The sequence below is a fragment of the Nyctibius grandis genome, chromosome 4 (genome assembly GCF_013368605.1).
Source record: "Nyctibius grandis isolate bNycGra1 chromosome 4, bNycGra1.pri, whole genome shotgun sequence".
Taxonomy (NCBI): domain Eukaryota; kingdom Metazoa; phylum Chordata; class Aves; order Nyctibiiformes; family Nyctibiidae; genus Nyctibius; species Nyctibius grandis.
The window spans coordinates 96526974-96551338 of NC_090661.1; the positions used below are offsets into that span (position 1 = coordinate 96526974).

At 36.1% G+C, this 24365-nt stretch overlaps 1 protein-coding gene across 1 annotated transcript in view; it reads left to right on the plus strand.

Moving 5' to 3' along the window:
* ATRNL1 (attractin like 1) overlaps positions 1 to 24365 on the plus strand; it is a 511175-nt gene that overhangs the window by 176242 nt on the left and 310568 nt on the right. Inside the window, exon 21 of the mRNA XM_068397981.1 lies at positions 14442 to 14494. Within this exon, the coding sequence (XP_068254082.1) occupies positions 14442 to 14494 (53 nt within the window). The remainder of the gene's footprint in view (positions 1 to 14441; positions 14495 to 24365) is intronic.

Here is a 24365-nt window from a genome sequence, read left to right on the forward strand (position 1 = left end):
TTTAACTCACTGAACAATTAAAGAAAAATAGGGGGCTATAGAAACTATGTTGTTACAGAGATGGTATTAAAGTCCTGTTCTATAGTTGATCAGTGAAATCTGATGTGAGTGCCTATATGATTATTCTTCCTTGCTGCAGATTTGTCTGTTTAAGAGGAATATTTGTTTTACTCCTGTTTAAAATCTGGAAATAGACTACGTGAGATAATGAATTCTGTGGGTTGACCATATGTAAGCATGTATGCATGTATAAACATCCTTTTTTCTTTACCTTTTTATTCTTAGCCTGGATTATCATGCGAATGACATTAAATAAACAAAATATGAAAAGGCAGTAAGTTAAAATAAACAGTATTACTGAAAAGCAAGTTCTCCATCTGTGCAAGTTATTTTCAGGGAACGATAACTGACAGGGCAGCAACAAATAGCATAGGATCAATCCTATCTATACTCACCAGCTGAAAGATAATAATGTCCCTAATATTAGAAATGCTCCCTTACTCTTCTTTTGTACTGAAGAATCACCTTTAGAAAGTGTAAAATATAAATTAAGCTGCATAACCTTTGCATGTTTTGAGCTCTTTTTTTTTTTTTTGGTGGATGTGTTGAAAGGTCTTTATCTAGCTTACTAGATAATGGGGCTGGGGAGCTTGATTACAAAGGCATAAATCAGTCCAAGAGCCCTGATGATATCCTAAACTTCAACAGTGAAGCCTGAGTAGTTTATTAGATTATCACTTCAGAAGGATTGATTTACAGCTTTAGTTCTCAGTCTCCATCTATTATTTTAATATTACGAGAAAAGGAATTTGTCAGCAATTTAAAAAAAGAACAAAGTACCAGAAGTCAAAGTAAATACTTAGCTAGAAAAGCTGTTTTAAATAGCGACGGGAGTCTGATTTAGAATCAAAGTAAACTTATAACCAGTTCTGAAAATTTGACCTGTCACAACGCTTTTTTTTTTTTCCACTCCTTGTTACACAGAGCAATGATAAATTTAGGAGTGCTAAATTACAGCAGGAGGCCAAAGGGAGAGCAGTGAGATTGCCAAACTAACATAAGAAATGTGTCCTAAGTGGCACACTGTCCTGGAAGAAAAGTTGTTGGGCTGCTCACAGAAAAGTGACAAGAATTAAAGGGTAAAGGAACAGTCAGATATGCCAAAAGAGATTTAATAAATCAGATTTCATAAAGAAGGTTTAACTTAAAAAAAAAAAAAAAAAGATTGACCTAGAAATAGGTTCTTACAAGATCCAGAAGGAGCTGAGGGCAGCAATTACTTTTTAACAGATGCTTCAAAATGACTTTCTAAATCCTGCTCTCGTTTAGGTCATTTTATCCTTTCTCATATATAGTCTTGGTTTAATCACAGATTTGGGCCCTGATTCAGATAAATATTTAAATACATGATAACACCTTGTTAAGTTTAAGAGGGGATATTTCCCTGATTCGGTGCAAATTGGGGAAACATAGTTTACTTTTACTTTCTCCTGCTCTTGGGAAGCTAATTGTAGATTGTCATGTACAGAATAGCAGCAAGACTAAGTTCACAACGTTCTTCCCACCCACTCTTGATACTTCTCATTCATTCATTTTCCTTCTCTCTATTATTTGTTGTTTTCTGGAGTTGGTAAAGGTGAAGTTTTCTGAGGTAAGGTAGCATTGAAGGTAACAAATGATGATTGTAAAAAATGAAAAAATATATAAATCAATCCTTCATGTTGAACAGAAAGATTGCCTCCTCTATATTTATGAATAAAAGAAGTAACAGCACATCTAAATAGATGAACAACTTCACTGCTATTCAGCGCCATCCACATAAATGTAAAATGCCTGTAAGATTCAGAAATGGGAATTCTGTAAATCCATTCTTTGGGGAAGATATGCATTATTATTTTTATTATTTTTTTAAAGAAAATGCATTTACTGTTGAATTGTACTTAAAGATTTTTTTCACCTTTTTTGTTGTATTTAAACCACCCTGACACATCATCAAATGCAAATGCATTTTCCAACCCTGCTTTTAGAGTAGAAAAAGGATAAAACTTCATTATGTTTTTTTTTCTTAATGCTCTTGTCTTTTTGTCATTGACTTTCACGAAACCTTTGCTATACCATTAGTTTGTTGCTTTTGTTCTTGCTTTTTTGAAAAATAGTTAACTACATGATTTAATAAATGGCTTGACATTTACCCTTTGGAAGCTTTGATTAGAGCTTTCTCTGTGCTCAGTTTTGTGGAATTGTATTTGCCTGTTCTTCATAGTCTACTCAATTTTCTTAAGTATTTCTGTGCAGTTAAAGTTATGATAACATTGCAGGTTGTTTTGAAGACTTAGTTTTTATGCCACAGGATGTTGATTCTTTTAACTGAAATATTTGAACCCATGCATACTCTCTACCTGTCCTCAGTTTTTACCTTTGACACTTAATTTCTGCAACTTAGAAATCTCATCTCTTGTTTTTATGATGTTTGTCATATGAAATTTTCTGCAACAAGATGTCATTTAAGTATTGACCTTAAAATAAATTACAGTGAATATTCAGCAAACAGTAGCTCTTTCATTGGGGAAAAAAGAATGAAAGAAATGGTGACTAACGTAGCTTTGTTATAAATGTGATAGAAGTTCAAATTAAATTATTCCAGTTAAATGCAGGCCTAGAAACAGAAAAGAAGCATTGAATAGCACAACCCAAATATTGTTCTGATACATCTTCTTCCACCTTAATTTATATATCAAGATGTACACCAGTTATATCCAGCTTTATGTGTTTTTAAATAGTGTATTCTATCTAATTTTCTGCCTGCTCATAACACAGTAGATTGTCATACATTCTATTAACACACTGTCATGAAAACTACCACGTAACACTTTGTGTGAGTATTTTCTTCTGCAAATTCCAGTTATAGCTAGAAGTCATGAATGTTCCTTAACGTTCCTACAGGAAACTATACTTCTTGCTTCCAGAGTCCAAGCTCAATTACCAAAACTTCCTACTGTTATGGCTGTAGGTTATATGGTGCATTTTTTTTTTTTCCCCCTCATGATGCTTACATCTTACTTATCAACTGGAGTTGACAAAAGCTAAGATTTTTCCTGGTTTTGGAAATCTTGATTTTTTTTTTTTTTTTAAATATTTTTTAAATGACATGGAAACTCTGTCTTTACTGGGAAAAAAATCAGGAACACCTGCACTTTTTGTTTTTAAAGAATATTTCACTATAGTTCTTGTATATTTCTTATGAATAGTTTATATGAATTTGGGATTATCTTCTGCATGTCTGCTCATTCTTTTTGATAGTAAATGTATAAATGAATCCCAGATTGCTTATAAAATATTCTGCCATTTCAAAAATGATGTGGTGCTTAGGACACTTCTCCAAAGCCACTTTTGAAGTAGAACTTTGAAATCACAGGGTTGTTTCAGATATATTTTCTTTAAAAATAAAAGTCCAAAAGGGAACAATAAAACCAACCAAAAAAAAAATAGTGAGAGAAAAGATGGAGAACTTAAAATTGTAATACAGAAGATGCCATGTATCATAATGGTCACTGGAGAATTTTAAAATTAAACCCTTAGATTTGATCCGAGAGTGAAATGTTTGCTGTAATACTGCATTAGGATGCTCTGCAAACATAAGATTATTGTAGAGTGAATTCCTTGCATTTTTTCCACTCTGATCTTCCCAAAAAAAGTATTTTTCCCCTGTGCTCTCTGTTGATTTGTCTCTCTTATTTATGGAAAATGTAACAAGTACTTTGTTTTTCTGACATGATGGGCTACTTCAGTCACCAGAATTGTGTTGCAAATGACATTAAAATATTTTACATTTCTAATTTGTGGGTAATATTACAAATTATAGAATTACTGTTGCATAAATTAGAAGCCTGATCTGAAAACAAGTGAGAAAAAAGACCTGAGAAAAAAGACATGAGAACAACTGAGGATAGGATTGTATTTTAAATCATTTTAAAATCACTATCATAATGCAGAATATATATATATTTTACTGACAAATATTGTAACTGAATTTTTCCTCTTCAGTACTAATTTTGAGATTACGTCTCAGTTAAAAAAAAAACCCTGAATATTTCACAATATTAAAAACATTGGCTAAATTATTGGACTGAGGAAGTTTATTATTATTTGAGTTAAGAAAAATGACTTGGGGCAGATTTTCAGCTGGCACGCAGAACAAATTTAATTCAAACTGAGATGAAAGGCGGTTAATGTAATTGTAGCCTATTATCCTATGCAGGCTTGAGTTAAGAAGCAAACCAACAGACAGTCAGAAAATGATGGATAGAAAATAGAAACGATAGAAACGCTCAAGGCTGGTTGAAATAGAGACTTGTGAAGGGATTATGCCGTAAACATTCACACACAATCTCTGCATCAGTAATATCCCACCTCTACCGTATGTTCGCATTACTAAACAGGATTTTTTATGCCTCCTGGGTTCTCTCTGTTTCTCTCTGACGTCAAAAAGGGTCCTCGTTTAGTACATTTCAGTACTCTGCAATCCTGATATTTTGCCGTTAATCTCCCGGATTCATCAGTCCTAGCGATGCAGTAAAGCATTCTGTTACAGCACTTTTTTCTTTTTTTTTTTTTTTTTAAAAAAAATTTGCTATCGCACAGAGGCAAACGGTTGGTCACGTAAATAGTCTTTGATCCTAAGCATGTCTGTGGGGCTCATTCCTAGCAAGAAACTGTTATTTTTACTAGACTATTTAGTTTAAAAAAAGTAAATAATAATCATCTCTCAGGTTTTTCAACTGTAAGAGTGGCTGTTTTGTTTAGCATGGCCCTTTGGAAGTAGCATGTTTCAGGTGATCAGGTGTTATTTTTAGGACTGCATTCTGACAGTTTACCTAATTTTTATTATTCCGTTTTATTTTTCAGTAGCTGGTATTTGTTTTTTTGGAATACATACCAAATTTTGCACTGAAAACTTTTAAAAATCAAAAAGACATGTCTCTGTCTCCCCAGAATACCTATGGAAAGGTGCCAAGTTTTGGAATACTTTGAAACATGTTAATTACAAAAATATTTGGACAGGTTTGTGGCCCTCGGCATAGTTCAGGAAGCAAAGAAAGCACTGTCTTTCCTGTAAAATAACTGATCTTACCTAGTGTAATACATCCATCTGAGGTAATTCTAGCAATAATTAGTTCAAGCATCTAGTGTGATGCTTGCAAAATAGAGGAGATCAGTTACTAATCAGAAGTCCAACTAAAGCTGCTGTCTTATAACCTCTGTGTAGAGCGATTGAGTCTTTGAAGTACACAGACTGGGAAGATAAAATGGCTTTTTGAGGAGTGTAGGCTTTAGCTTTCCCAGTCACTCCCAGCTGGGATGCAAGAATTTTCTCATCCATTGCAAGTTATATCACCAGAGCTCTTGTAGTAGCTAAATATTTTTTTTTCTCATTCTGTCATTGTTTAGGGTGAGATTTTGTGCCCGTTGTTTTGAAAAATGATTTCGTCTGTGAATTGCCCTTTGGGAAGTCATTTGGATTACTTACAGAGTTACAGGTTCTGTTCTGCACTGTCCTCACACAGGAGCAAGCATTGATTTTCATGGTACTACTCTGCAGCCTGCCTATCAAAACCAACGTAAACATAGTTTGAATGGATCAAGACTGACAGACCAGGACTCCTGTTATGAAATACTTCACAGTACCCTGCTGTGAGGCTATAGTGTCAATTTAGTAAACTTTTCTCTCTTTTTCTTACAGCCATTCTTTTTAAGTTTTCTTCTTAAAGGGCCAATAACTTTTTGAGGAGAGTCAGCCAAGACTGGAAGTGTCGGCAGATATAGTATTGTTGTTGCAACATAGACAGTAACATTTATTGCCACTTATTTGGCACTTCATAAAGAAGTATCAGTTTCATCTCTGCTCCAGGAAATTCACGAGATTATGTGCTATAATGGACTAATGGAGATTGGGGCTTTTCATAGGAAAGGGACTAGAGAAAAGTGAACGTGTGTATTTATCTTCATACTTTCTCTAACCACCCATACTCTTTTATGCGTTCTGTTCTTAATAGAATTTCTGTATCTCTTGGATTGGTATCTTTTTTAATAAAGTCAAATAAAAGATGGTGCAGGTTAGATGGGTTTGATATCCTAGATATTAAAAAGGACTGAAAAAGAGGCCAGACATGGGGAACAATGGTAGGCAATAAGGCATGAATTTGATAAACTTTGCCATGCAGGGGTGGGTGAAGAAAGTTCTTTTAGGCAGGAAAAGGACTTGTCAGTACAACATATTGTATAGATTTATAGATATTGAAATGGTCTGATAGACAAAAATGTGGTTTTAAAGACCAGAAAGATGAGGAAGCTAGGAGTCTGGAAACTGCCATGCCTCTGTATTTGGTTTCTAATGATCACTCTCCCAGGGGTCACCTGTGGTGTTTTTTTGAAGGTTCACCATTCATCGTTGTTCAAGGAGGAGGAATGATTCTCTGACAATTTCTGTCAGTGCCACAGGAAACAAGTATGATAAGTGAATATCTAGTCAGAAACTCCTCAGTCAAATAGGAGTATTAAAAGTAATTTGAAACTATCATGTAATAGCTAGAGTTTTGGCTTCCTTAACTGTAAGAATAGTGCAGTTTCCCAGCTGCACTATATATTATACTTAAACCTCTGTAATATTTATGCTTCATGTTCGTATTATAACATGTCTTTAACACTGTAGAAGTTGTTGTTGCAGGTAGAGGAATAATTTAGATAACATCACTATTTTACTTTCTAAGGGATGGAGGAATGCCTGAAATAGGTCAAAATGCGAGAGAAGAAATGTGCATATTTCTACTCCTTCACTTTGAGAGAACAGTTTCTGGTAGGCAGGAATTTCACTTTTCTAAGTTCACCCTTTTACATGTATAAAAGTTTGTGTGCATCACTGCCAAAACATGGACATTCATAGAGAAAGGCGAGTGCCAGAGATAAGGGGTAAACCCGTGGACATGAGATTTTCTGGTTCAGAGTAAGCAGCATCAAATCATTGGCATGTGAAATCCATTTGGATTGCATGATTCATGAAGATTAACAAAGATTTTTTTTTTTTTGTCCAGATAGTTCCAAATGATGGCTATAGGTTACTTCTTGTAAAGAAGAAATGAAAATGTAATCTAGAGTTTATTAGAAAATCTTACTTTGTGTCTTAACCAATTTCTCTTAATTATATAATTGTGTGATGTTTGTCACCTATTTGAAAGTTTGTTTTCTTCTGTAGTGCAATGTATTTAGTGATTTGAAATATCATTACTTCAAAGAGTATATAAAACTCCTATAACATTATTCTTGATCGTGCCGGGAAGAAGGATTGGAATAGCATGAGGAAAATCTGGAAATGGAAAATTTGCTTATGAAGCTAGAATATTTTAGTTTTTCTTTTGGTGAGATCAGCCTATATTTAAAAAAAAAATAAAAATAAAATATTGCTGTCCTGGGTCTTTCATGAATTATATGAAGAGGAGAAAGATTAATCTGCAGAAAAAACATTGTCTCAAGACATCATTATGTGCACTTACAAGAAGAAACAAATAAATCACTTCCCCACATTATTAAAAAGTTCTAACTGGAAACATAAATCCTAGTACCTTTTACCCTTTTAGGTTATCATTGTCTTAAGAGGTAGGCTGAAAATTCTTAATATCTAAAGCAGAAAGGTTGCTCATGAGTGGAAGGATCTTGGCACTGAGAGAAGTGAAAGTGTCCAATTTTTACATTAGAACCAAAGATGCTTTATTGTAGCTCAGAAAAATGAGAAACTATTCACATACTTCAATATTAATGGAGAACATTGGGACAACATATTGCAATGTCAATACAGTCACGAAGCAGACTCTTAACCGTAAGAGGGACGTATTTGCATTTATACATTATTAGTTTATTTCACTGCAGCAAGATAAAGATTATAGTAGCAGGATAAAAACACAATAATAGTTACCAATTAAAGAAACCTATTCTCTAAAAATCTCAAAGCGCTCATTAACTTAGCTGACAATATCTATTTTTCATTAAATATATCATCTGAGCTCAGTTATAGCATCTGAATCTTAGCACTCTGCAGAAGAATGATGCCACTTCTGAATCTTTTAAATGTGCTTGAACTCCCAGTACATGAGACAGGCTGGTGTAGCATCACTTTGCTGGTTGTGAGGTCACTCACTTTCATTGCTGTTGGCCTTGTCTGTTTAACTGTTGTTGATGGTTAGAAGATGTGTCTGTTCTTTGGCAGTTGTGTGTAAAAGGTATTGAAACCAAGCAGGGCTGAGTCAGGACCTGGGGATTTTTGTTCTCTTGCATCTAAGTACAGGTGTCACTTGGGATTCCAGGTATCAGTCACTCACTGTTCTGGACCAGTTAATAGCCTAAGAACAGCTGAGGTTGGTGCTTTCATCCACAAATCACCACTCTTGAGCTGAAAATCCGCAGTTTCTGTGGCATCACTTCCAAAATGTTATGAATTATAGCCAATTACAGTTATTGACTATAGTTAAGCATATACCTCAGCTAATTTTCTCACTTACTGGAAAGGTAGTTTTAGAATAGGAAGTCTTGCATGACTTTCAAGAAGGGGTAACCAACAAACAGAGTAAATACCTGTGTGTGAATCTGTGTTGAGCTCAGTGTTACTACATTGTTACTACTAAATGTTGATCACCTACTTCATAAGTATCTGCAAAAGCTGCAGTCACAGCACCATGGGCATATTTTTAATGCTGAGGATATAGTAATATATGTTAGTATGTAGTAATTCTTCATAGTCCACTTATCATGCCACATGCCTAACCATGTGACTAGAGAAGTCTTAAGTTTAGCTTTACAAACACTGTTTGAACTTCGGTTGTGAGATGTCCCAGGTAACCAAATTATGTTATGTTAAATAGTATTCCACTATTCAAAAATCCCATAGCATCATACTGCTCTGATGCTGGGAAAGCAGAAAGAAAACAGGAGCCTGTTGTACAAGATGAGGAATTGGGGCAAGGAGATAAGGAGTAGAAATCAGTGATGGAGGACAGCAGGAGCAAGACCACTGGCTAGATAGGGGACAGAATGAGAAGTAAAGACTAGAGAAGAGTTGAGCAGAAGCTGAACAGTAGTCCTAGAAGATATTTTTACTCATCTAAAAGCTGGGATAAGCCACCCGTCAGTGCCCAGGAGTAGTCTGCTAAGTGCATTAGTTTTTATTTATCAGGAACCTCTTGTAGATGCAATGCTGAGAACCTGGGCAAAATCCAAGGCCTGTTTATGACCAGCTGTAGATCAGAAAGGTGACAGCTCTTCCCCAGACTCTGTGGAAGTGGTCTGTGTTAATTTGCAAGGACAAAATATGAGGTAAGGATCATAAATATCGACTCAGTACATTCGATGAGCCTGTGTCTAGGCCAGAATGAGATAAAACTGCCTCAGCAGGGAATCAGTTGAGTAAAAGAATATTGTCTTTTAGAGTGGTCTGACATACATTTTTGTCTTCCCTGAGAGTCTGGCATTAAAAACAAACTCGGCTAGAGGAAAGAACAGCAGTACTTAGGTTACTCTTCCTCAGTTCCTCTTTTTTTGCTTCACTTTTAATTGAAAGGAAAGGTTTACCAATTAGTGGTGGCAGCAGAACTGCAGAAAATCCTGCCTTCATGATCAAAGGTTAGATCAACTTTTATAAGAAGGTTTCTACACAATCAAATTGCTAGTCTAGAAAGCTGTAGATCTAGGTTGGTGCTATATTCTGACAGTTTTCTATAGGTGAGAAGCTTGAATGTATACCTTTCCTTAAGAGGGGAGATACCAGTAAGCACAATAAAATTAGATATATATATATTCCTTTACTGCCAGTTCCTTGGCTTTCTTAAGGCTAGAAGATGCAGATATAGTGCACAAGATCATACACATTGCTAAACTTCAACAGAGGGTCATTTGTAAACTCTCAGTCTTACAAAAAAGCCTTTCATTCATTAAAAAAACGACAAATCTATGAATCTTAATGTAAATGTGTACTCTTGGAGACATTTATGGTATTTAAAGAGAAAGCCAGAAATTATCATTCGCTTGATCATAAACATGAGAAGTTATTTTTTAATGCATTTTTCCATAAGTTTTGTTCAGAACTCCCAGGAAATCCTGGGAGAAAAAAAGGAAGTGAAAAAAAATGGTTCAGTTTTGAAAGGATAATTGAGGGAGAGGTTGGGGAATAACTGCTAATAGCAGGCCATCAGAAGGTCAGTGAGCTTGATGAATCGAATACTTCTGTATTGGAACAAACCATAGAACTTGTACGTAACCTGGTAGGAGCCTTCCTCCATTTGTCCGTGTAAACGGCAGCTGTGTCTTTGGATTCATGCCAGAGTGGAACTGCTCGTTCATTATTACCACTTAAAGCAAATGATCGTAGCCCTATGGCACATAAAATAACGAGTGTAGCTCCCATTTCACAGATATGAGGTATATATTATGGTTCACATATGGTCTAATGTGTGCTGGCTTTTGGAAAATGTACAAAAACTACTACAATGAGTAAAACTCATAAGGAAATAATTCAGCAAATAGGAAATTTTGTAATTGGAATCATCATTAGACTAATGCAGAGCAATACATATACTTAATGAAATAGGATAGGATTAAAAGACAAAACTAAATTTATTCAGAACCTAGCATACATACTCACATGAATAATTTTAGATGTATTCTTAATTCTATTAGTTACATCTTTTCACTCAGCTGAAAATTAAGTGTTTAAATACCATCTTTCATTTGAATTAGAGCAGGCTTCCCTAACTAGTAAGAACTCTACCTCATGCTATTCCTAATATACAGTATGAAAGTGTTCTGCAGTGGGGGACAGAGGAGGAAGAGAGGTGGTATCTCAATAAGGCCTGGCAACAAACAGCATAATAAACTATCTGTTTTAATAAAATGGAATAAAAAGAGGAATACAGATAGCAGGTAAATCTTATGTCTCTTTAGTTGCTGGGATCCCTGTGTTCATGCAGTGCTGGATGGACCCAGCATGGATTTTCCCCTGGTGTGCTGCACAGATCCTGTCTGCGGAGAGGTGCTTCCTCCCTCCCATACTGTGGTGCCTTTTATCTTGTGTAAAAACAAACCCATGTATCTCCTCCTGAGAAGCTGGAAGGTTCTCTTTGATAACACCCATCAGCACGCAGCACAGGCTGATGCAAAGCTTTCCTGCACATTCCCTTCCAGCAGCTGCTCATGCTCACAGACCGGCTTCTCGACCCTGACAAACAAGGCCAGTAGATCAGACATGCCTTGCCCAAGATCAGTAGCTCCTTGAGTATGATGTTTTCTGTGAGGCTCCCGGTACAGAAAGTATAATATATATGATAATATATCAAAATACTTTGCTGTGGTGTAATTCGCTGTTCTTTTTTTATTATGCATATTTTGTCATTTCATCATGCATTATGCTGAAACAACTGAAACGGCTGGCTGTAAAATTGCATTGCCATTTTCTCTTCAAGACTCTTGAAGGTCGTTTCTGTAATTATCAGGGAATTAGTAATTATTTGGATTTGAATGAATACTTATGAATACTTGTATATTGCAAAATATTCCGTACCTAGTAATTTTTGTATTAAAAATTCTTTTGTGTGTTCTTTTAAGTAGTGAAACTTCTGATGCATTAGATGGTTTTTATAGATACTTTTATGTATTCATGTGTTTTTTCTGTAATATAATTAGAAATATAAATACCAGAAAGGTATATGTGATGTTGGAAATCCCTGGGTTCTGGTATTTATTGATCCACAGGAGATGATCTCATCTGATTAGAAGGGTAGCTGAATAGGAAGGGAAACTGTATGGAAACAGCTTTCCTTTTTCATAAAGATTTTCAAGATTTAAAAAAAAAAAAGTCCTGTTTTGTGTTAGGAGCAAACTAAGCTTCTTTTAGACCCTGAGTCAGATCACCACAGGTGAGTGTTGTGGCCGGCAAGAGTTCACAGCAGAATTTGTGTAGTCTTTCCTGATGGAAAGTTGTACAGCTTATTGTTGCTGGTGGTCTGACATTGCTCTTCCATGTCATACATAAATCAGTGCCGTTATCAGTGAGCAGCAGGGTAAGTTTCTTACCTTCTGAGAAAGTTTCTTGTCTTGTCTGAGAAATACACAGTTATTTATATAAAATATATTTTTGTGTTCTGGTATAAAACCCCAGCATATTCTGAATACTACCTGTATTTAATATTCTACTTTGCCTTTGAAGCAATTCAGAAGAAAAAAAAATTCCTCTTACAATAGCCTCTATCATGTTGTTATAATTTGTTGCATGATAAACTGTCTCATTTATGTGACAATGTTACATACAAGAAAAGAAAAGGAAATTCTTTCAAACTCTTCATTCAAAAATGATCCTTTTCCCTTAGCTCACTCTTTCAAAATTGCCAACCTAAAGACACTTTCAGACACATAAGTGTATTTTACTAGTGAGCTGTTTGAAGAATTTAGTTAGTGGTTTGTGATGTTTAGAAAAAAGGGTGTCAGGCAGACCAATATTATTGCTTGAGATTATTTTCTCCTTTGCTTTATAAATACATACAAGAGAGAGACTTCAGAGCCAATCACACTTCTAAATTCTGTGGAAAGGACTTAGGGCCAGAGTGTCTGTGTGGACAGGACCACAAGTTGTGTGCTGCAGTTAGAGTCGAAGCATATGGTTTTTTGATTTCTTGGAGTTTAAGCAAAAGTTTTTCTATATAAAAAAAAAGCTGAATTTCTGTATAGTTGACCCTGCAAAGAATTCTCACACTGACATGAGACTAGGAGTGGGCAAGGACAAAGTCCAGAACATCTTTTTTTCCGCTTTTCCATTTTAGTGCTGCTGTTGATTATTTTCTTTGATATTGTAATAAAGAGTCAAGGAGATTCTCTGCCTATTTTTTAATAAAAATGAGCATGTTAAGAATCACCAGTTGGTTGACGAGACCAACAGAAATACAAGTATTATTCTACAGTCTGCAACTTGTTAAATGATACGACATCTAAGTTAGAATTTTTTTTTAATATTACTTACAAATAAAATAACACAAAAAAATCTCCTTGCGATTTAAGTTTCTTAGAACAAAGTAATCAATAGGTAGCCCCAAGCTATTAAATGATCTAGATAAATTTATCTGGGAAAATATTTACATAGAATTTGATAGGCAGCGATAAGCTTTCTCTTTGTTTTATGAATAATTTTGTGTATTTAGTATAGAATCATAATCTTGCTGGAGACTTCTGCGGAATAGCCAAGAAAACCAAAAGCAGGATAATCATTTTCTGTTAAGATACTTGTCATTTTTAGAGAAATATTATATAATTTGATCACTGTGAAATTCTATAGGATATTTCATGTTTCTGAAAATAACTATCTATCTTATCAATAAGAAAGATATTTCTCCAGCTCTTATCATGTACACATCTTGTCAGCAGCATCAGTACACTGTATTCAGTCTAAATATTACCTAGTGCCCTAGGTGGTCAATGAAGAGGAGCAATTGCCTCTGAAGTTCAGAGGAGCTAAGTAGCTGAGATACTGCTGTGCTTATAGTGTTACATATATGGCTACAATTTCTGGCCCCAGAGCCAGTTGCAATAGTCTAGTTGCAGCTACATAGCTTAGGACTCGCCTCTCTAGAGCAGACAGCATGCCTTTGGATCACCTCTGGGTCCCCTGTGGTGCTGTGAATATGTAATAATTATTTCATGCTTAGGGATATTTTGAGGGTTTGGGTTTCTTTGTTGTTGGGTTGGGATTTTTTTTTTTTCAGGTAAAGAGTTGGAAATAATACGAAGGATGTATTGCAGCCTACCCGAGTGGTGTTTGTGTGGCTGGAAATGGAGACCGTATGTTCCATTGCTGAAGGGATGACATGAAGAGGTGTGGAAGGTGTCTGAGGGTGCAAAGCCAGGTCACATAGTGTTTCAGGACTGTATATGTTAGAGGGAGACATATTTGGGAACACTTTCAGTAGTCGATGATCCATCCCTGATGGATGCTCAGCTGTTGTCTTGGAGAGGGCCAGATCAAAACTAGCCGAGGGAGTAAGCTATTGCTGAGGCGGCATGGATAATTAGAGATCCAGTGCTTGGCCTGCCTGCCTTGGCTGTCTTTTGTTCATTAGTGGAGACATACCACCTGCGGTAAGTCCTACAATGGGCACTGACTTTAAGCACGTGACTGAAGTGCCTTATTCAAGAGCCTAGTCAGTCTAGGTTTCTTTATAAGGAGAGACAGGTGCCTCCGGAAAGTAGCACACCCTAATTAAGAACTGTCTGAAATACTTTTTATTTGCATGTATTTGTGCTACTAGTAATGAAACTCATGCTATTTGGAATAAATATTCTAGCTGCTTTTTTATTAAAACTGTAGTGTGTTTAATGGGAATGTTTGGTTTTGTCTTTTTTTTTTTCCCCTGCAGCTGTGACTCTGAAAACAGGTATCTTGGAAATCCGCTTAGGGGAACATGCTACTGTGAGTACTTATATTTTCAATGTTCAGTACTTGAATGCTGTTTACATATTATATGATAATTTCATTTCCTCAGAAAAAACAAAAGATTTTTCTTAAGATTTTCTGAAGTTGGGCATGCTGATATTTTTGACTGAAAAATAGAATGCCCCACTGGGCTTCTCTGTTACTTTGTCCACAAAAATGTAAATTAAAGTCTACTAGAAGTTGATTCCTTATACCTAGGTTAGAGGGACTGACCAAGCCATTGGGTTATTCTCTGTAACTCAACATATGTGAATGAAAGGAATAAGTAGTGTCATTGTTTAAAAGACAGAATTTGTGGTGGGGAAATGCAAATAGGCTGAACAGCAGTATTTCCGGGGGACATTCTTAACAGTTTAGCCAGTCTCCCTCCCAGGGACGTGATACACAGCTGCTCTCCAGAGTATTGTAAAATGATACTGTGTGTTGTCTCCATGTTCTTACTGTTGTAGAAAAGGTGCCTCTGGCAAATTTACTTTAAAGCATTGCATTTCTGGTAGTCATAGTGAAAGACCTGAAGGGATGGGAATGCTTATTACCCATGTGCAGAAATCCCTTAGTGAGCTGTGCCAATTTTGCTGTGCCAATATCGATGTTAAATAGTAATTTTAATCATCATAAAATGTATGTGATGTTGGAGAACTGTTTTACCTTTTGTGACTTTTGCACATACCTGCTCAGTGTCAGACAATTCGATCCATTTGTCTGTTGTTTCCTAACACCATCTCTACCTCAAACTTAAATTTACATAAAGACATCTCTCTGAATATATTTATAGCATCCATTCTCATCTTTGGCCTTGTTTTTTAGCATTTCATTTTAGAATGTACACAAAAGGTTTGTTTTAGAATCTCCTTAAGGCATCATTTACCTAAAAAAACAAATGTTTCTTTTCTTTACTAATGTTTCTTTTTTACCTTAAATGGTTTGCATCTGCGAGGTATGTTTTACAGAACAAAATTGATACATACTATATTACAGATGCTGACATATCCCTAGGCCTAAATCATTTATTCCTCTTGTGAGGTATCAAAGAAATTTGGTGTGGCTTGTGTTTTTTTCTTTTGTTTTGTTTTTTTTTTTTCCTCACAGGCAAGTTAAGTCCCAATATAATACTTTAAACTAGAAGATAATTTTTAAATATTGTATTTAGAAGATACTGTTAACATTGTTGATAATTTACATAAAATAGACCAATTTGAAAATACTCCTTCAAAGTGTGTTCTAAAGATACTGTTGATCAAATAAATTTAATTCCTTTTGTTGTCACATAAGAAATTTTTCTTATTTCAAAACAGAAATTTCAGTATTTAGAAGAATGAATATTTGTATCTATGAATTTCATAAATTTTTTATGTTTAGAGCTAGATAACGAGTACATGAGAAGTTCATACTATGAAGAGAGTGCTTTATAGGCTATTTTGGATATGATTATCAACATTTGTTTTGTCCTTTAAAAATAAATGTTATTAAATTTAAGAGATAGGAAAGAAATGACAGTAATGAGATTTGTAGACCTCAGGCACCTCCATGAAAAACCTTATTTCTTTGCTATCATATTGCAGGTTGGGTCTATAAATCAAGTTGGAGACAAATTGTACTATATTCAAGATACCCTTTCACCTTTAACTCACTACTATTATTTGTATTCTGTCAGATTTCAAAATATTTTAAAGATCTTGTTGTTCTGGAATGATAAATCTTCTTTTAATACTTTCGGTTGTTTAAAATATTGTATATAAATGATTTTCAGAGTTATTTTATCTGGAAGTAATAAGGAGCCTGTGCTAATTTAAAATAATGGAATTCTGTATTTCTTATATTTGGTGGCTGATGCATCATATGGGAAATAATTTGTTAATTTGTGGATAACTGACTGACCTAAGATTTCAATGACAATTGCTTATCAGCACCATCCATTACCTGCTAAATCATATATTAAAATATATATATATGTCATAAAGAGGTGATCCGATTTCTTATCTATATAAGTATTTTAAAATATGGCCTTACCATGGACTGTAATTTGTATAAGAAAATGTTTCACTTTTGTACAGGACAGACATTTGGATGGTATTTTTCTGTGTTTATTTAGCTGCTCTGTAAGAAACTTTCTCTTTAGACACTTATATTGATTCTTTGCTTCTCCTTGAAGTGAAGAATATTCTTATTTTTTACAGCACAGGAATAGTTATTGCTCAGGAGGGAGGAAAATACGGAGGAAAAACAAATTGTATATACTTATGAGCAGCATAAGTTCATGAGAAATAAAAAATCTAGGCATATTTGTTTCTACCACTTAAAACCAAAATTAGTGAATGGTACAAAAATAGGAATACAACTAGTAATTTGCTGTATGGTTGGGATCTTCTTCAGGAAAGCTTTTAGTCACATGCTTGAGTTTAGCGATCTTAAAAATGACCAGTTTTAAGTGTTCAAATTTTATCTTTTTTTTTTTTCAGCTGTGTAAATAATGCCCTTAAATTGAGATGCTTTTCTAAGCCTAAACCTTAGACTTCAATCCTGAGTATATGGCTTTTTGTATGATATTGGATGACCTAAGTTTCTCTTTAACAGCAGGATGTGGCTTGAGAATGCTTACTGCCTTAGAGGAACCTTCTGCAACTTGTGATATTGTGAATACCCACTGCCCTATAAAAGTTCAGCTGTTTCCATCTCTTGCTCTCTGCCTAGTTTACCTAGTTCTTGCCTAGTCCTCTCCTCCCTCTTGCCTGTCATTGCCATCCTTGAGCCTGGGAAGGGGGAAGAGACTGGTGTTGATGTAGGCACTGGTATTAACATCAATAGACTGTTTAAGATCGTCAGTAAACTCTAAACTTAATAGAGTTAGCCAGTGGATACCACAGATTGTTTCAATTTTATGTTTTCTTTAGTAGTAATGTAGGAGAGTAAGCAGAATAATAATGCTGTGCATGGATTGTGTTGTGATTGGAGAAGTGATCTGAGCACAAACGAAAACACAGGAGAATTACAGATAGGTCTAGTATGATCAAAAGGAATGAGATTTATATAGGAAGTAACATGCTGAAATGTTGCAGGGGCTTAATCTAAATACAGATACTATGCCAAAACGATAAACGCAGATAGCAGCAAAGCCATCAAATCCTGGAGACAGCAGAAGCAGTTTGTTAAACATCAGATTTAATTTTAATATGGCATTTCAAAGCACAACAGCACTGGACATGAGTAGTTTTTGTACTTTAAATTATCAAAACTTAGTAAAAGTAAAGTAGAAAATGCATAATAGACAGGACATGCAGTAGTGTATTATCCAGATTGTGTGAAAATCGTTGCCGATAGCTTCTATTAAAATTATTTTCATATCATTCTTCATGACTTCACTGTATGATTGAAAAAGCACAACAGAGAGAACAAACTTCTCTTAAAGAATGAGGACAAGCCTCACAGATATAAAAATTAGACAAATATTGAATGTATAGGAATGCATGAGCAGCTGCATGATGGTCTGTCTATTCTAGTACCCTGTTGTCAGTAGTGGCTGAATATGAATGCCAGGGGAAGAGTATAGCAAATGGAGAAAAGTGCAGTGATATTTCTCTCTTTACATCCAACAATTTGCAGCTCAGGAACTTTGTGAGAGGAAGGCTTTCTCGAGCCAAAAGTGTTTGATGTGCCATTGTTTAGGAATATCAGAGGAAATCTTATCAAAGATTTCTTATACATAATAAAAAGAAGAATATGAATACAAAAGAAAGTTTCATGAATTTAAAAGCCACAGTTTTGTCCATGTAAATATTCTTGTAGGTTGAGTGCAAGCCTGCTTCTGGATTGTGTCTCTGTTTCTGGTAGGGAGGCTCTGTATCCCTAGGCCTTTCTGTTAGAAGCCAATCTTTCTGTGAATGCTCAGAGGCCGATTCAATCCATGTAAATGAATTCTGCGTGGAGGCCAGAGATAGTTGTGCAGCTGACTTACACATGTACACAAACCATAAATACAACATTTTGTCATGATGCATTCGTATTTGTTGTTATTGTTCTTTGGTATCTCAGCCAGTGTGATGTATAACAGTGACACCTAGATAGCAAAGTATGCATCCAAATTGCTGCATTAGTTCTTCATACGTCAGCGTTGGAAATACATTGCTGTCAGAATCAGTGCTCCTCGGTGCAAAGAAACATGCAGTAAAACCAGATGGTTTTAGACGGATTGGGAGGAATGACTGGGACAAATGCCACTTCTGTAATTTTGACCTGGGTTGTATAAAGACACAAAGCTTTAAATCGTAACTGGAGAAATAGTTAAACCAGTGTTCTAGAGAAAATGAGAGTTTAAATTTACAATTCTTGATTTGTTACTATACAGAGGGTGAATTATAGGCTTGCTAACAATCACTCGTTTTGAAAGGATGTGATACTTCTCTTCATAAACCTCTTTTAGATATCCATATTTCTAAGGTCAAAAACTTTCCAAAATGTCTGTTTTATGTACATCACTTTGAGTGTCAAGATTCCAATGCTATGTTTCAAGCAAGAAGTACAACTGATAGATTCTAATAGTACTACGTGCGGAAGCATAAAAGCTTTACAGCAAATCAGTACGGAGTGTAAATTGCATTGTTTGCCCACATAGTTGTTAGAATTTCCAGATGAGTTGAGCACTCAAGTTGCCTATTCCACCAAGAAAGTTCCTAGCTAAGACCAGTCTAGTAGCCAGCTAAGAAAATGTAGTTGAAAAACATATATGAGTTTAAATACCTTAGTTTCTTCTTCCCTTTTACACTTAAAAAAAAAAGTTTAGAAGCATTTTTTATTATTTCTGGGTACTACCATCAACAATGAAGAGAGGGAACAAGTAGCTTCTCCATTTGGTTCTGCAGATTGGTTGCCCTTTTAAAATAGGCAGCAGTAGTGGGTTACAGGGCAGCACAGTGCAGTGTGTGAAAATGTCATACATTCAAGAATATTTTCTCAGCAATGCACAGCAAGAATGTAGTCACAATTCAATAAAATTGCAATAAGTTAACAACTTTGATTAATCTGGTGCTTATCTTTGGCCGGGACAGATGGTTTCCTGGGTCCTTTACTATCTGTGACCTCAAAGAAAAATCAGGGGAAGCTTGCCTTATGCATTCAGAAATGCATTATGTATCCAGGTTAACACTATAGAGTTTACTGTGCTGCAGAGCATGCCCACTTTTAAATTTGTTAGACATTAGAATGTGACCTTTGAGAAGGATTAAAGAATCCAGGAATGAATAGAGGTCAGGAGGGATGGGTCATTTACAAAGAGAATTAAAACAAGGAAAGGCTGAATGATTCGTAGCTTTTGTAGAATTATAAACCTATTTGTTGATCATCTATTGCACATCTTCACAACAATATATGCCTCTGATGGAGATATTTGTTGGATTTACAGCCTTTAAAAAACAGGAAACGTGAATATCTGTACATAAAAGAGGCTGAAAGAATATACAAATTTTATTTTAACGGTTTTCCTAGGTTCACTGTGTTTCCTTCCACAACTCTTTCTAATCTTTCTCTCACCTCGATGTTTTATGAAATGTCATTTGTGGATGGCTTCGCACAGTGGCTCATCAGCCACTATTTCAAGTGCTCTTCTGGGATGAAGCACGCAAAAAAGGAAGGTAGTCGGCCTATCTGCAGAAGCCTTAAGGGTCAGGTGTATTGCAAAGCACTGGCACCACTGAGCTTTTCTAGTTCAATCTTGTGGACATGCAGGGAGGAAATGGAAAGCCAGAGAAAACATTGCTGAGTTCTCAGATGTTTATCACTTAAAAAAAAAAAAAACAAACCAAAAAACCAAACCAACATAATGACTAGTAGGAAAATAATATTAATAGAATTTTTTAAATTGTCATTGGATAAATTTTATTCGAATTTTTTTTTCTACTTAAAGTACACTGCAGGAAAAAGATGTGATATGTGAGCTACTACAGATTTTGCAACAACTTTTTGGGGAGTGACCTGAATAATTGGTTTATGGCTTTACCATGCCATTCTAAACTCTGAGCCATAAAATCATTACAGCTTATAACACTATTACTTGTTTCCTTTGTATACATACAGAAAGGATAGTAATAAGCAATTCTCACAGTATGTCAACAACTCATGAAAAGGAAGAATGATATTTTAATGTCCAAAATTGGTGAGGAAGCATGAAGTGTACATTCAGTGAAAACTCTGAAGATAATATCTGGTATCTGTGCAGGGAGCTGGGGAGTAAGAAGGAAATTTTACTTCTGGCTGTAGAACATCATAAGGAATCTAGTCCAGTCCTGGAGCTGCATTAGCCCCATTACTGCTGACACACCAGGACTTCAAAAAGGGCAAAGTAAAGGAAAGTCCTAGTCCTTACCATTTCTTATAGTAAATTTTTATTTTAATTTAAAACTTTTAAATTATATTGTTATGCAATGTATGTGGTGCCTGAAACAAATAATAATAGCTGTTGAAAGATGTAGTACAACCTGTCAGCAAGAAGCTTGTGTACGCAAACATGCATGTGTATGCATTCAGGGACTTAGAGCATGACATCCTTTATTAAAAAAATATTAAAAAAAAAAATCAAATAAAATGTGTACTAGAGGTAACCATAAAGCACTAGGTGGCAGACTTGCTATACTTAGAGAAAAATTAAACTCAAGAACATTCCAAGGAGAGTATTTTAGAAGATAAGTGGCAAGTAGCACTTTTAATAAAACTGTTAGCAGAGATTTTCCAGATATTTAAAATTGTTTTGAAACTTAAAGGGAGTAAACAATGAATTTTAGCTATTGAAAAGGTGTTTGTTGTAGTTGAGTTGTGAGATGTGTACCAGCAGTTAGATGCTTCACTACTGATCCATAGAATTCATGTTTTCTTTTGGGACAGCATTAATTTAAACTAAATACATACTGTAATTGTAAAACTGTCATGCTTGACTTAAAATAATGAGTTCCACCAATTATATCTAACACTGATTGACTTTGATACAGCATTATGAAACATACATTATAAAGTATGCAAATAAAAGTCTGAATTAGAGGTCTTCATCACCTGATAGACTGTTCCACAGGTCACATAATTATTTTTTGATATTATTATTTAGCTTGCAAACATAATATGTAGTGAGTGAGACAGACTCGATGGCTTGGAGAACTCATTCAGAAGAAATACTTTGCTTTGTAGGGGGCTCTAGCCCATTTGTTCATAGGGATGAATACTTGTTGAATCCTTATGCTGTATATAGAATGTGCTGTGTATGTGTTTGTTTCCTTAAAGTGTACACAAAGACAGGAGCTGTCACACGTCGGCCACCTGGCAGGCCTTAGAGCTCACCAAGACTGGAGTTGTAAGAAGCAAATGAAATAGGAAAGGATCCTTCAGTGTCCCTTTACCTTCTGACAGTGAAGGGAAAACCTTTGTGGTGGTTTTACAGTTGCATTGTTTCACGTGCTGACTTCCCAGGGAAAAGAATCACAGAATCACAGAATCACAGAATGTTAGGGATTGGAAGGGACCTCGAAAGATCATCTAGTCCAATCCCCTGCCGGGGCAGGATTGCCTAGACCATATCACACAGGAACGCGTCCAGGCGGGTTTTGAATGTCTCCAGAGAAGGAGACTCCACAACCTCTCTGGGCAGCCTGTTCCAGTGTTCAGTCACCCTTACAGTAAAGAAGTTTTTCCTCAAATTTAAGTGGAACCTCCTGTGCTCCAGCTTGCACCCATTGCCCCTTGTCCTGTCAAGGAATGTCACTGAGAAGAGCCTGGCTCCATCCTCATGACACTTGCCCTTTACATATTTATAAACATTAATGAGGTCACCCCTCAGTCTCCTCTTCTCTAAGCTAAAGAGACCCAGCTCCCTCAGCCTCTCCTCATAAGGGAGATGTTCCACCCCCTTAATCATCTTCGTGGCTCTGCGCTGGACTCTCTCTAGCAGTTCCCTGTCCTTCTTGAACTGAGGGGCCCAGAACTGGACACAATATTCCAGATGCGGCCTCACCAGGGCAGAGTAGAGGGGGAGGAGAACCTCTCTCGACCTGCTGACCACACCCCTTCTAATACACCCCAGGATGCCATTGGCCTTCTTGACCACAAGGGCACACTGCTGGCTCATGGTCATCCTGCTGTCCACTAGGACCCCCAGGTCCCTTTCCCCTACGCTGCTCTCCAACAGCTCTGTCCCCAACTTGTACTGGTACATGGGGTTGTTCTTGCCCATATGCAGGACTCTACACTTGCCCTTGTTATATTTCATTAAATTTCTCCCCGCCCAACTCTCCAGCCTGTCCAGGTCTCTCTGAATGGCTGCGCAGCCTTCCGGCATCTCAGCCACTCCTCCCAGTTTTGTGTCATCAGCGAACTTGCTGACAGCGCACTCTAATCCCTCATCCAAGTCATTAATGAATATATTGAATAGAACTGGTCCCAGAACCGACCCTTGCGGAACTCCGCTAGACACAGACCTCCAACTGGACTCTGTCCCGCTGACCACTACTCTCTGGCTTCTTTCCTTCAGCCAGTTCACAATCCACCTCACTACCCGATCATCCAGACCACACTTCCTCAGTTTAGCTGCGAGGATGCTGTGAGAGAATTCTTGATCAGTGGGACTTCAAGGAAAGATCTTGAACCAATTGAAATAGAATAAAAACCCCGTGACTTCAATAAGTAGGTGGCTTATGGTTTGTGGGAGAATATGTGTTGGTTCCTTTGACCGGGAGTTCTTGGACAAGGTAGCACATTCTTCCATGACAGCTGAGGTACTTTTCTCCACTGGCAAATATGAAGCACTTGAAGATAGTTTAGCTTCTTCCGTTATTACAGGCCAAACACCTAGTGCAACCGTCTAGTTATCATGAGGTACACTACTCAGGTGTCTTGGGTCCTGAACCACCACCTAATCTTAGCACACATATTTGTAAAAGTCAAGAGAGCAGTCAGTAATGTTTTCAGCTTTAGAATTAGTGTTGTGAAGCCCTTGCAGAGTGCTTGAGTGAGGGGCTCTGTAGGATCGTTTAAATAAATTGAAGGTCATTTCTATCTCAAGATGACAACAAAACCTTGGATTATAGAAACTTTAAAAAATCTTGTATTAGGTTAAATGTGGACATTGTGAAGTTCAACTTTCTGACTGGGTAACTCAGCTCTATTTCAGCATGTTGTGAAGTAGCCTATGAGTCCTTGATATTAATTTATTGTCACTTTTTCTTAGCTTGAATTGTGAATATTGTTTTAAAACATGTTCCAGAAATAGAACCCATTGACAGCGAAGTGTAATTTGCTAGTCACTTCATATAAAGGGTAATGCTGACATAAAATGGAAGAGCAAACTGTGTGAGGACAAAAAAGATACATTAGGAAAATAGACACAGTAGCAAACAAGATATTAAGGGAAAGTTGAAAAATGTATCTGTCAAGGAGTATGAAGATACACTGGTAGAGAAGCAATATATATGTATTTGATTTGTCTTTTTATGTTATAAGTAAATAAATATGCTTTACTGTGTTACCCCCTTAAGGAAATGCCACGGCCATCAGAATAATTTTGGAAAAATGACAAGCTATGTGAAATGTGGGCAGAAAAATCTTAAAAGGGCAAAAATCTCACATTTTTCTCATCAATGAAGTGAGAATTTTAGAATTCTACTCTTGTGGAGTAGAAATAGGTAGCACTTCTGTACGGGTTTGTGAAAATACGGCTAGACAGATTTTAAAGTGTTAGAGCCTTTCAAGGCACTAGGAATGGCTAATGAAAGAGAAGATGAAGGAAGGTCATTATTAGAATGAACAGTAGACTAAATTGTGGAAAGAGAAAAAAATGAAATAATCTAAGGAAGACAATGTACAACTACATCATGCA